A 14,620-nucleotide genomic window follows, 5' to 3' on the forward strand; every position below is an offset into this window, starting at 1 on the left:
CAAAATCATAAAACATTCAAAGACAAAAAACAAAATCAAAAATAGTTAAACAAAAAGAAAAAAAAAAAACAAAAATAAAAAATAAAGAGTAAAATATTGACTTCCCATTTGTCAAAGATCAAATCAGTTATAAGTCTATAATATATAACAATCCTGTCTCTTAAGTCATATTATAAAATCACTTTCCTCCAGTAGTTATCTTACTTAATCATCAAATCTCATAAACATTACTTTATTCTTTCCACAAAAAGTCAAAGAGAGGTTTCAATTCTTTAAGAAATATATCTATCAATTTTTTTTTTCCAGATAAGCATATCGATTAATCCATCTCATTACTAATTATGATAATCTTATTGTCATAACCATAGTCAAAATAAACATTTCAATTAATCCATCACATCAGAATCTGTTAGGTTCAATAATTTCAGTAGCCATTGTTCTATTATCTCTATTAGTTCCATTTTCCATCTTCCATCTTCAGTAATCTTGTTAAGTCCAGTAATTTCAATATCCAATCTTCCATTATCAGTATTCCATAATAATCTTGCTGTCAAAGCCATAGTCATATAGTAAGAGTCTGATGGGGATTACCTCTATCCCAAATATTTTCTTGCCATCCATTCTGAATAGGTTGCTGAAATACTGCTGTAAAATCATATCTCTGTTCTTTTTTTCAAAATACACTGGGTCATCTCTTAAAAGTTTTTCCATTGTCACATGGCTGCAGATAATTCCATAGATTTTCTCTATATTGGGCTCCATCACATCATTCCAGTCCAGAAGATTATCCATGCCATTGATAACTTTATCTCTAGAATCTTCATTCATTTCTTCAGAGATAACATTGAGTTCCAAACAATAGATTTTATTTCTAAAGTCCATAGACTCCAAATCTTGTTCCTGTTCCACGTTGGTTCCAATCTCCGGGATCTCCTCTCTCACAGGGACCCCTATTCCAGTCTCCAGGGTCGCCTCTCTCACAGGGACCCCTGTTCCAATCTCCGGGGTCTCCTCTCTCACAGGGACCCCTTCCAGGGTCACCTCTCTCACAGGGACCCTTATATCTTTAATCTCCTGCTTCATTTTACTCAATTCAATTTTCATTATCTCAATCTCATCCATTATTTTCTGAAACATAGTTATTTCCAGATTTTCAGCCACTTTCTTAATTGCCATTTTAAAAGAAAAATATAGGAAAACCACTTCTTATTTCAGCAACAATTGGGTTAATACTCCAAACTTGGTGACATCACAGTATAAACAGAGCAGACAGCCTTATCTCTCCAATAGTTAAGTAAACAAAATGCAGTTCCCAGGATCGAAACAATTAATGGCAATCGTCAAGAAACAGATTCGTCAAAATAAAATAGACCAAAAAGAGAGTAGTCTCAAAACAGTATAATATTTTTCAAAATAAAAATCTGGAATAGAAATCCCTCTTCTGTGTATATCTTTAGAATGCAAATCCAGGACAGCTTTTTGCAACAAAAACAGAGATAAGCTATTAATTAGTGAGTAGCAGAGAGAAGTTATGGCTCCCCAGTGAGATGTCAAAAACTGATCAATCTGGCAAATCTCTTTTAAACAGCAACAATTTAAGTCAAGTAAAAGAAAAATATAGAAAGAAGGGTGCTTGCCTGTTAGTGCGTTCTCTCTTAGAAGATAAGGTGAACGTTCGCTTTATCAGATAGAGCTTGCTGTTAAAAATCCGTCCCACCTTCGTCGGCTGGACCTCGTCCCATAAATTAATGAGATCTGGTCGTCCCAACAAAAATAGGCTTTGAGGTTAATCTCTTCGTTTCTCCCTACCCGGGAGAAGTTTAATCAGTCAAAAAAAAAAGAAAAAACTGACTGATATATCTGAATAAGCTTCTTTTGAGGCAGGAGCCCGTCTCAAAAGCAGGCACAGGCTAAGTCACCCTTCCCGGAAGTCTCGAACGTGCTTTTTTTTTTTCAACAACTGACCTTTGTTTTTTATTGTATTTTTAATGCGTATTTTTAATTCAGTGGTGGTGGTTGTTTTAAACATGTTGTAAACGGCTTTGATGTTTTTAATGGAATGGTGGTATACCAATACTTTTATAAATAAATAATATATTTATTTTCATGCACATTTTCCCCTAATATATGCACTTTTACAAAATTGTTTGGTGGGCGAACTGCATTGCAAAATTTGAATACCTGCAAATTTCACAGCGTTACTGTGTTTCAGTTCTCATATTGCTTCAGAAAGTGTGAATTTAACAAATTTCACTTGGAATGCAAACTGAATTGAATTTCTCCCGTTCCTTCATGAAAAGCCAGTCAGCAACTGAAAAGCACCTTTAATCAAATGAAAGGCCCTAGAGAAGTATCAATAATATTCTGTACTTCAGCTGAGTTCAGGCATGACATTTCTATCTATGGCCAGTAGAGGGCTCTATTCACTTGCATATGAAAAATGTGTTTCCTGCACACACACAAAATGGAAATGGACTGCCTTCAAGTCAATCCCAACTTACAGCGACCGTACGAATAGGGTTTTCATGGTAAGCAGCATTCAGAGGTGGTTTACCATTGCCTTCCTCTGAGGCTGAGAGGCAGTGACTGGCCCAAGATCACCCAGTGAGCTTCATGGCTGTGTGGGGATTTGAACCCTGGTCTCCCAAGTCATAGCCCAACACCTTAACCACTATGCCACACTGCACACAAGCCTTTTCTAAAAGCTCCATCAGTCAAAGGTAAAGCTATCATTAATGACATCAATTGAGCCGCTGCTGCATCTGGTGCTCATCACTGTCAAGCCAATAATGTACCAAAGTGGTGAAATACTGACTTAACAATGGAAGTGAAAATGCTGAATCACTGCTTCCAATCTGGGATGGTACCCCAAGGTTATTCTTGGTGAAATAAGGACAATGAAAGTGCACTGTCCCACCAAGAAACCCACATGAACCCTCCCACTGCATCTCAAGAAAAGCATTTTATGACAATGTTCTAACAGAGAGGTGGGGAACTTGTGACCCTCCAGGACGTGTTGATGGACTCCACCACCCATCAGCCTCACAAGAAATATGGCAAATGGTCAGGGATGATGGGAGTTGGTGTCCACCAACATCTGGAGGGCCAAAGACTCACCCGCCAAAAGTTCACCACCCAACTCCAGCACCTTTGTTTTGGACATTGTTCTTTGCTGCTTTTAACTTAGTTGTCTTTTAATCAGAGTGTTGGCGTTTTAGACTGTTATGTTATTTTGAGACATGGTTTTTGTTTAAAGTCACAAATATGATGATGATGATGATGATGATGATGATGATACCATCCTATCAAGAGGTCTGTTCAGCACTATGGTGAAATTGGGCCTCCACTGTGGTGGCACCTTCCCTTTGGACCTTCCTCCCATTACATATCAGACAAGCACCATCTCTGTTGTCATTCTGGCACCTGCTTAGGACGTTCTTCTTTCAACAGGCTTTCTCAGATCTTTATCCCAGTTGGTATATGTCTTGGATCTGAACTGATTTTTATGTATGGCCTGTTGTTTTCAACTGTTTTCATATTTATATATGCCTTTGTTTTAACTGTTTTTATATATGTAACTCTTTTGTACATGTTATTATATCATCAGTTGCTTTGGGATGCCTCACACAAACCAATTCATAAGTAAAAACAGTAGGAATAGTATCAGTGCTTTTTTTGTAACAGAACTCACCGCCACTCTCTTTTTTTTGGCTGCCCATGACCACCATTTTGTGCTGGTACTCGCAGTGCCTTTATCAGTAGTAAAAAGTAATAACAAGGACTGTGTTTTCCTTTTGTCTTTTTAATGCCATGGAAAATTTCAGGAGAGGCCATGAAAAGTCTCCAAACCATGGAATCCAAGAAAGCAGCTGCATATCTTCCAGGTCAGTGCACCTATTTTATTAATCAAAGCCTCAGAGGTCCCCTTCTCCCCCCCCCATTAAACCCCAATGCTTCTTGCTGTATGTTTTATAACCTGTGAGTTCTGCCCCTGCTCTTTTCTCCTCCATGAATCTCTCCTATGAATGTATGCATGGTGAGGGGAGATGAAGGATGTTCAAGGGGCATGTGGGGAGCATCAATGGATCTGCAGAACTGTCATACTCCAGTAGGTGACCCCAGAGGCTACTGTCCCAAGCCCAGGAGGTATAAGAATGTGGCTACAGTCACCCACAAGGTAACAGTTATAGGTACAACACAATCCAACAAGCCAAGGTCCGAGCATAGAGAATCCATGTAGGTCTGAAAATGTGATCCAGAGGAAAGGCCAGGCAATAGCCCAAGGTCAATAGCACAGGGAGCTCAGACAAGGTTCAGCACAGCAAGATACTCATGAGCAAGGAGCTGGAGCAGCCTTTCCCAACCAGTGTGCCTCCAGATGTTGTTGGACCACAATTTCCATCTTTCCTGACCATTGGCAATGCTGGCTGAGGCTGATGGGAGTTGTAGTCCAACAACATCTGGAGGCACACTGGTTGGGAAAGGCTGAGCTAGAGCCTTGTGTTGTTTCAGGAGCTAGAAAGCTCAAGAAGGAGACATCTACTCTTAGTCCACACCCTAACCGCAGCTACTGGTAATAAAGGTGTTTCAAAGACCCCTTACACACAAGGAGATTCCCCACTCATGAGTAGGGATGGAAAGATCAGCCTGTTTTTTGGTTCTCTCAGTTTCTCATGTTTCCAATGTTAAATTCAGTTCTCTGCATTTCAGTAACAATCTGTGATTTTTTTCACACAAAAAATCCTCTTGAAAATTCTCCTCCATTTTAATGCAAATTTCTCCAAATAAACACATCTTTGTAGGCAATTTTGCACATTTTTGCAAGCCTTTTCTCATCATTTCATGCCTTTTTGCATGTTAGTTTCACTCATGTATTCATTTTATGCACATTTCCCCTAATATATGCATTTGTGTAAATGGTGTTTAGTTGGCGAACTTCATCCCAAAATTCCAATAAATGCGAATTTCAAAGGACGGCTGTGTTTCGGTTCTCATATTGTTTTGGAAATTGCAGATTTGATCAATTCTGCTTGAAATGCGAACTGAATTGAAATTCTCACCCATCCCTACGCATGACGTAAACTTTTACTCACAAGCCATGTGATGACTATGGGTCCTGTCCTGCCCAAAGTTGAAGAACTCAGACACTGTTGTGTTTTTTTCCCTTTTATTGTAATAAGAGACAGCTTCAATTCAGTGCGCTTCATAAATCTATCCACGCTTGCTCAGAACTCAGCATCTCTCTAGAGCTAGCTAAGCATGACTTTGTGACTCTAAGACGTTGACTCAGCAACCACTCCCCCCCCCGAGTCAGCTTAAGTGAGACTAGGCAGGCTTACCTCTTGCATGTGCCCACTGTCAATGCTGAGAGTGTTCATGTAAGTGAAGGCTCTGCCTTCGCTGAGTCTATTGGATTTCCTGCCTCATCACCTCCCGGCGCAAGGTGAAGGTGGGGCCTCAGTCACCTTCTTGTCTTCCCCCTCTGATGAAGGGGGGCTGCTAACTGACAGCCTGGGCACGGGGAGTGGGTTAGGGGAGATGGGAAAAACCACAAGGTGGAATTCTCCCTTCCCCATGCACAACTTTTAAAGATACAGAAGACCTCTTGGAGGCCGGGCCTGGCAACCAAGAGATCTTCTGCATCCTTAAAAGTTGTGGAGGAGGGGAGGGAGAATTCCACCTTGTGGTTTTTCCCATTACAGCGTTGCAAGAACACCTGCACTTGGCTGACTTTCTCTTCTCCTAAAGATACAGGATCAGTCCCAGGCCATGAACCTGGCAACCCCAGTACACACCCTTCCCCAGCCCTACTTCATGCCCACCCTGAGTGTGTCTGCCTGGCTGGAATGTGACCCTGGAACTCTGATAATGCCTCTTGCTTGTCTGGATGGAAGAGACAAGGGGATGTGTGAATGTGGTAGAAGCTAACCTACTGTACAAAGGCCACGTTTGCATCTGGTGCTCCACTCACTCTTGCTTCTGGCCATGTCCACCACTGACATGTGGCCCAAGAAGGAAACCTGGAGGTGGGCCTAAGTAGTGCCTTGGACTGGAGGTTCCCTCCTGCTGTTTTGTACTATAAGTCACCTTGAGACTATTTTTAATAATAGGCATCTAATAAATTCAATTAATAACAACAGGTAACAACTACCACCACCACCATCAACATCACCACCGTTATCGCAGTTCAAGGGAGCTACCATGTTAAGGGGTGTTTTTTATTTATTTATTATCTATTATTACATTCTTGTCCCACCTCTCCTCCTAGGAGCTCAAGGTGGCTTACAAACATGGTCTCCCCCATCTCAATTTTATCCCCACAACAACCCTGAAGGGTAGGCTAGGCTGAGAGACAGTGAACTGGACCAAGGTCACCCATTGAGCTTCATGGCTAAGCGGGGATTTGAACCCTGCTCTCCCAGGTCCCAGTCTGACACTCTAACCCCTCCCTGCCACTGAATGCCATTTGATGGGGAGCAACTGTGAGGGAGGGGGGTTGCCTTCCAGCTGGTTATGGGCATCCTGGAGACATTGGGTTGGCCACTGGGGGCAAAAGGATGCTCAGGATGATGCACATTTGTTCTGATCCAGCAAAGGCCTTCTGCTTTTCCATTTGGGGTGAGGCAAAATGATCCAGTGATCATTTCATCCATCGTGAGCTGTGGAGGCTGGTCATAGAGGGCAAGTGGGGTGTTGTCCCACAAACCTGTCTGCCCTCTCCCAGCCCTCATCTGCCTGCCTTGTTCCTTATAGCCAGTCCAGGGGTGGCCATGGCTGTCAGCCTCTGCTTCCCCCTCCTCCTCCATCTCTGTGCTGCCCTTGACTGTCCTGCCTGAAGCCGAGAAATTCAGGCACAGTCAGTTCTGTGACTTTTTTCTCTTTTCATTAAGGTTATAGTTATGTCAAAAGCCTTTCGACTCATTCACCTAACTACGCTTTCTAGGAACTCATTCCTTTCCTAACACTGACTAAGCTTGTCTTCGCAGCCACTTAAGTAGGTTTCTCTTTTGCGCGTAAACAACGGCTCCTCCTTAACCCCAACTGTTGTTCTTCGCACCTCTGAAGCTGCCGGGAACAGGGCGAAAGGGGCTGGACCTTGGCTTCCCTATTGGAATGGTGGGGGCTAACAGTCTGTTCAGGCATGGGAAGCTGCTGGCCGCCCAGCAAGTTGGCAATGTGGTGCCCCAGGTTCAGGCAAGGGGGGGTGTCCATAGGAATAGTCTCTGACAGCTCTCACTGTGCTTGGTGGGGAGATCAGGTGACTGGGCATGCTGAGAGCCCTCCTCCCTCAACTTGTCACCCTAGTCCTCAAAGTCAGAGTCCCCCCCTCCTCAAAGCCCCCCCCATCCTGGGTCACAACACTTATAAAACTCAGGAGGGAGGAAGCTGGGGGCAAAACTAGACTGAGTTAGCTCTGTCTGTCATTGGCTCTGGCTTCTTCTACTGTTGGGCTTCTTGCCTCTGGTCCCACCAGTCCCAAAGGGCACCAACCACCATTAATGGTAAGAGGTTGGTGCATGGAAAGCTTTTGGATTGGTAAGCTTCTGTCTCTCCCCAAATCACCGTAAGGTCCCAAGAGGCTGCTCTGCCTCCTGAGCTGTCCGGGTGACAAATGGAAGAACCAGCTGCACAACCTCAGTCCAGAGTCACTCCCGGAGCTGAGCTGGGCAGCTGTAAGGGAGGAATTGAGTCAGGGGTCAGAACAAGAAAAGCAAGCAAGGAGCCAGAGACCGACTGCATGAGTAATTTCCTGTAGCTTGTTCTTTGCTCCTTTGCTATCGCTGGGATGACGTACGAGTGAAATATTTAGGTTGAGTGGCAGGAGTTAGTTCAGCCCTGTCCAGCACTCGTTCGTAGTTACTGATGTAACTTCTTGGAAATGATCAGGTTCCTGTAATCAATTGCAGATGTTTCCCTGTCTGGCTTCCTTGACCAAACTCTGAGGAAGGTTGCAGTTGAGAAGGTCTGGGGGTGAAGGGTTGTATCCAACCATGTTCTACTCAGAGTAGACCCACTGAAATCAATGGGCCTAACCTAGGCTGCAATCCAATACATGCCAACTCAGAAGTAAGCTCCATTGGGTTCAATGGGACTTACTCCCAGGTAAGTGTGTAATGAATTGCAGCCTCAGCCATGTCCATGAATTGCAATGGTTATACTCTTAGGACTAACCTTGGGTTGTATTTGATATTAGTCCTACTCAGAATAGACCTCACTGAAATTTAGATCAGGGTTGGGCAACCTGTCACCTTCCAGATGTTGATGGACTCTCCAAGCCTCATCATCCCTGGCCATTGGATATGCCCTCTGAGGAGGATGAGAGTTGGGGTCCAGCAACTTCTTGAGGGGGCATCCAGCCTGGTGTGTCCCCATTGGCCTGATCTACCTAAGTATTCTCAGCATCCATTTTTCCTGAGGAGGTTCAAAGTGCTGGTGATGTAGTAGAAGCAGGTGCCAAACCCAGAGCTTGGAAAAGTTACTTTTTTGAACTACAACTCCCATCAGCCCAATCCAGTGGCCATGCTGGCTCAGGCTGATGGGAGTTGTAGTTCAAAAAAGTAACTTTTCCTTGCTCTGGCCAAACCCTGGTTGCTGGAGACCCTCTTTCAAGGACAGGGCTCCTGTGGCCCTCCCAATGTTATAGCACTCCCATGAGCCTCAGCCAGCATTGCCCAATGATAAGGACAATGGGACATGTAATCAAACAACATCTGTAGGACCACAGATTTCCCATCCCTGCCTAATGCAAGACTCCCTTCAGTGCCTTATAGGGATGGAATTATCTGTCTGTTTCAATTGTCTCAGTTTCTCATTTTTTCCAATCTTAAATTCATTTCTGCAGCAATTAGTGCATTTTTATAAAATAATCCTGATAAAAATTCTTCAGCATTTTAGTGTGAGTTTCTCCTACTAAACACCTTTTTGCAGGCGGTTTTGACCTATGTACACATTTTTACACATCATTTCTCCTCATATTAATGCATTCCTGTTTGTTCATGTCACTTATATATATATATATATATATATACACACTTTCTCCCAATGTATGCATTTTTGTAAACTTGGCTCAGTCAGAGAACTGCATCACAACATTCAGAAAAGTGTGAATTTCGAAGGATGGCTGTGTTTCCCATGTCACTTTGGAGTGTGCGGATTTCACCAATTTGGCTTTAAATGTGAACTGAGTCAAATTTCTCCCCCATCCCTAATGCCTTACAGTACCTGGGCTTTTGGAATGTATGGTAACTATTGGTGCTTCCTGGTGCAGTTGCAAAATTCTTTTTACATTAGCAGATCTGGCTGCAAGATTTTCTGAGACAAACCGAGACTGACAGATTTCAGTCATCCCTACTGGATCAAAGTGGATCCAGATGATCTGTTTCCTTCCAGCATGCCTGAACTGTTGCCAAATTCTCACCTTGCCCCAAAGGGGGATATCAGTGACTGGTGACAATAGTTATATTTCACACTTACAGGTCCAGGGAAGTCCTCTTGAGAATGGGATACCCTACTGCCTCCTTGAGATGTGCAGTTGCATTACGATTTCTTACATGTGCTGATTCATGGATGTGTAGGAGTGCATGTGCTCACATTGGTAAAACACCACACAAAATAGAATCTGGATGCATTCCGTTGTACAGTCACATGAGGATTGACGTTGCAATGTGTTACTGACATGCACAGGCACATGGATAACACTGAGGGTGGAAAGCAGTGCAAATGAGTGGAAAGTTTTGGAGCACATTCTTTTTAAAATGTTAAACTACAATATTCTAGGAGGAGAGGAACACAGAGAACAATACCTGAAAAGGGGAAAATCCTCTCATTCCCATTGGGCAGGGCCAGCATTAGCCCTCACAGCAAGGCTCATGCCATGGAGGGGGGCCCATGTGCCACCTCTGGAGCCTTCTCCTTCCTCTTGGCTATTGCTTACCTGCCCTCTGTGAGCAAATGAGCAGTGGGGAGAGGATATAAGAAGGCACTGCTCTCCATTCCACCCTATATTATTCATTTGTTAGTATTATTTATTTATTTAATTAATTTGTATACCGCTTTATACTTGAAAAGAAGCCTCTAAGCGGTTTACAATGTTGCAAAAAAAAAAAAAATTATCCATTTTGGACGATTTGAAAAGAAACCATCGTAAACATTAACATCTTAAATATTAACATTAAACATCATAAAAATTGAATTACACATTTAAGACAATACCAAACATGTTTTTAAAAAGTCTTAAACATCAATATAACCTGAAATGACTAATATAATAAATCACAATCACTGCTAACAAATTACAACACAAAGGTATCAGGAAGACAAACAACCCCATCTGCCAAACAAACGAGCATGTGTGTACAGGTCGCAGCATCACTCCCACTTCTGCTGCTACCACCACAACGTACACTCTCACCAAAAGGTGGGGCAATGCTACACACTCCCCACCCTTGGAGCTCCCTCCTCTCACCAGGGAGCACCCACAATCATTCCACCCACCCACAATATCCACAACCGGGGGTAGCACCGCTATCCTAAAGACAATGCACAAAGTGATCTGCAGTAGCACAAGTTGTATGTCCATGGACTGGGATCTGAAGATGCATTGTGTTGAAACCATCCAGCGACTATACTTTCCTTCTCCACCAGTAAGCTGGGGCACTCCATTAATGCCTTAGAGGCCAGAATCGTGTGCTCAAACTGAGAGCCGCAGTATGAGAACCATTTTGCTCTCGCTCTTCAGCTCATGCCCTTGCCAGGCACGAGTTTAAACAGGTACCTGGAGAGAGGGGGGGGAAACAGCCTTCGGTCAGGGTCCCAGGTGCACCTCCTTTCACTAACACAAACACTACCAGCCCCACCCTCCTGTCACAAGCAGCAGTGTTTCCATGTGCTGCAGTTCACCTTCCACCAGAAAACCACATTATTTGTGTCACTGTCTGCAGTGGTGAAATGACATGACTTATTGATCAATTGTGTAAATCACATTGCCATTGCAAGATCCCACTCCATTTATTTCAGTGCAAAGGAAACACAATATAAAGTGGAGGGGGTGGCATAATCAGTTACATATTGTTTGAGGACTGAGAGCAACAATGGTGAATACTGATTATATTTGTTGCATTGATTTCTGTTCTAGACACAGGACAAATAAGTGAACATTATCAATTTCTATTCCTGTTTCCAGGCCAGGGCATTTAAAAAAAAAAAAACATGCCCAGTTACTAGTCAGCTGATGTCACTCTGATGGGCATTAAGATCACCTGTTGGGAGGGGGGCAGAGTTTGCTTCTGTGGTGGCTGTGTACAGCAGTTTTCTTGCTGGGAACTGGCACACAGAGACAAAGTGTGCGGCTGTCGGAAAGCCCTCTTGCAAGCTGCCCTGCGCTGCTCTTTAAACCGGCAGTTTCCCCATGTTCAAATAGTAGCACTGGGCTGTTTGCAAAAGGGCTTTTAAACAGTCCCATGCTGTGCTTTGACGTCCCTACAGGCAGGGCTTCGAAGCGCAGCATCACCTGACATCACATTGATGTCAAATGATTGACCACCCACTAGAGATGGGAGCCATTGGGCAGTACTGGTTTGAAAGCATTCCATCGACCTAACAGGCTGGTATTCATTCAAGTTCATTCTTTGTCTGCAAACTGCTGCTTTTACCAAACCGGTTTCTTTTCCCTTTGGAGAAAATATTTATATATTAATATTGATAAATTGAAATACTGTTAAATTGAAGGAAATATTGATAAAACTAGCAATATTAATACCAATATTTTAGACGTGGATTTTTTAAATTCGTGGAAAATCATTACATAAAATCTGATCTGCAACTATAGAGAATAAAGGAATTAATGGAAAATTCAGTACCAAATCCAAATTGGGTGGAATTCTGACTTCCGGGAAGGGTGACTTTGCTTGTGCCTGCTTTTGGGACGGGGTCCTGCCTCAAAAGAAGCTTATTCAGATATAAATCAGTCAGAACATTTTTTTTTTTGACTGATGAAATTTCTCCCGGGCAGGGAGAAACGTAGAGATCAACCTCAAAGCCTGTTTTTGTTGGGAGGACTGGATTTCATTAATTTATGAGATAAGGTCCAGCCAACAATGCCGGACGGACTTTCTAACAAGCTCTATCTGCTTAAGCGATACGTTTATCTTTTCTTCAAAGAGAGAACGGACTAACAGGCAAGCACCCTTCTTTCTATTATTTTTTTTACTTGGTTTAAATTGTTGCAGCAAAAGGAGATTTGTCAGATTGATCGGCTTTGGACAACTTCTGGGTGAGATATAGCTCTTCTCTGTTATTCACGAAATTAACAGCTTATCTCTGTTTCTGTCGCAAAAAGCTGTCCTGGAAGTGCATTCTAAAGATAATAAACAGAAGAGGGATTTCTATTCCTGATTTCTATTCCGAGGAATATTATATTGTCTGGGACTATTCTTTTTTTGGTCTATTTTATTTTGACGAATCTGCTTCTTCACGACGCCACTAACTGTTTTGATGCTGGGAACTAAATTTGTTTTGCATTCTTGCACAAGAGAGATAAGGCAGGTTGCTCTGTTTATACTGTGATGTCATCAAGCCTGGAATATTAACCCAATTGTTGCTGAAATAAGAAGTGGTTCTTCTTTATTTTTGTTTTGCTTTGTTTTCGTGGTTTTAAAAATGGCAATCAAGAAAGTGGCTGAGAATCTGGAAGTAATTATGTTTCAGAAAATAATGGATGAGATTGAGATAACGAAACAAACCCTGCGACAGGGTAGTAAGGAGCTGAAAATTGAACTGAGCAAAATGACGCAGGAGCTTAAAGAAATAGGGGACCCTGTGAGAGAGGAGAATGAGATCAGAGATGAGAAAAGAAAAAATAAAGGGAAGATACAAGCCCTGGAGATTGGAACAAATGTGGAATTGGAAAAAGATCTGGAGTTTATGGATATTAGAAATAAAATCTACTGTTTGGAATTTAACGTTATCTCTGAAGAAATTAATGAAGATATTAGAGATAAAGTTATCAATGGCTTGGATAATCTTCTGGACTGGAATGATGTGATGGAGCTTGATATAGAGAAAATCTATGGAATTAACTGCAGCCATGTGACAATGGAAAAACTCTTAAGAGATGAGCCAGTGCATTTTGTAAAAAAGAAGAACACAGATATGACTTTACAACAGTATTTCAGCAACTTATTCAGAATGGATGGCAAGAAAATATTTGGGATAGAGGAAATTCCCATCAGACTCTTATTATATGACTATGGCTACAACAGCAAGATTATTATGGAATACTGATAATGGAAGATTGGACACTGAAATTACTGGACTTAACAGGACTATTGAAGATGGAAGATGGAACTAATAGGGATAATGGAATAATGGCTATTGAAATTATTGGACCTAACAGATTCTGATGAGATGGATTAATCGAAATGTTTATTTGGACTATGGTTATGACAATAAGATTATTATAATTATTAACGAGATGGATTAATTGACATGTTTATTTGGAGAAAAATTGATAGATATATTTCTTAAAGAATTGAAACCTCTCTTTGACTTTTTGTGGAAAGAATAAAGTAATGTTTATGAGATTTGATGATTAATTAAGATAACTACTGGAGGAAAGTGATTTTATAATATGATTTAAGAGACAGGATTGTTATATATTGTAGACCTATAACTGATTTGATATGTGACAAATGGGAAGTCAACATTTTATTTTATTTTATTTTTTTGTTTAATCATTTTTGTTTTGTTTTGTTTTTTGTCTTTGAATGTTTTATGATTTTGTTTTCTATGTTTTATGAAAATTTGAATAAAAATTATTGTAAAAAAAAAAAAAATTGGGTGGAATTCTAGCACATCCCTACCACCCACCCATTAAATTTGGTCCTCCAGTGGTGGGAAGATTAAGATCTGGCCCTCTGGCCAGAAAAGGTTCCCCACCCATGTTTAAATGTGTCTCTCCCCCTTGTTTCTCCAGTGTTAATGCCAATCAAGCGACCAGAACTGCGATGGTCTGATGAAGGCATCCTGCACAACATTCACTACGACAATGGAACGTTGGTGATCCAGATGCCCGGAATGTATTTCATCTATTGCCATTTGCACATTTACGTCGCCAAGTGTGAAAGAGATGAAATCAACCTGCAATTAGAGCTTCTGCTGAATGGTTCCGTCGTGAAGCAAACAGTGCTCACTCTGTGCAGTACTCAGCAGACTTGCAAGGAGAAACGGCAAGATCTCTTCCTCACTTTTCTGGAGGATCTGAAGATGGGGACTAGGATCACAGCACGCATCAACCAGTTCAGCTATGTGGATGTGAATGACTTTCCCCAAAACAACATTTTAGGGGTCTTGAAGTACACTGGCGAAACCTGGAGACTCTTTGTTCAGGACAGTAACTGATACATGACTTTCAAAAATAAAAAGCAATCATATTGAGATGTGCCAAATCCATTCCTATTTGAAGGGGGTACGGGGCATTTAATAGTCACTATGGAGAAAAAAATAGATGCTCATCCATTAGGGAGAATAGGGTGCTACTCCACCGACTTCAGTCTGCCCTCAACCATCTCTCACCTGCCTGCCCTCTTACTTGCATCCAGTCCAGGGGATGGCCCTGGCTACC

At 42.0% G+C, this 14,620-nt stretch overlaps 1 protein-coding gene across 1 annotated transcript in view; it reads left to right on the forward strand.

Moving 5' to 3' along the window:
- Nucleotides 1–14,416, forward strand: part of TNFSF8 (TNF superfamily member 8) — a 31,621-nt gene extending 17,205 nt beyond the window's left edge. The window contains exons 3-4 of the mRNA XM_061603914.1: nucleotides 3,825–3,884; nucleotides 13,973–14,416. Coding sequence (XP_061459898.1) covers nucleotides 3,825–3,884; nucleotides 13,973–14,397 — 485 coding nt within the window. The 3' untranslated portion in view covers nucleotides 14,398–14,416. The remainder of the gene's footprint in view (nucleotides 1–3,824; nucleotides 3,885–13,972) is intronic.
- The last annotated feature ends 204 nt before the right edge of the window (nucleotides 14,417–14,620 follow it).

This window comes from Rhineura floridana, chromosome 20, assembly GCF_030035675.1.
Source record: "Rhineura floridana isolate rRhiFlo1 chromosome 20, rRhiFlo1.hap2, whole genome shotgun sequence".
Classification (NCBI taxonomy): domain Eukaryota; kingdom Metazoa; phylum Chordata; class Lepidosauria; order Squamata; family Rhineuridae; genus Rhineura; species Rhineura floridana.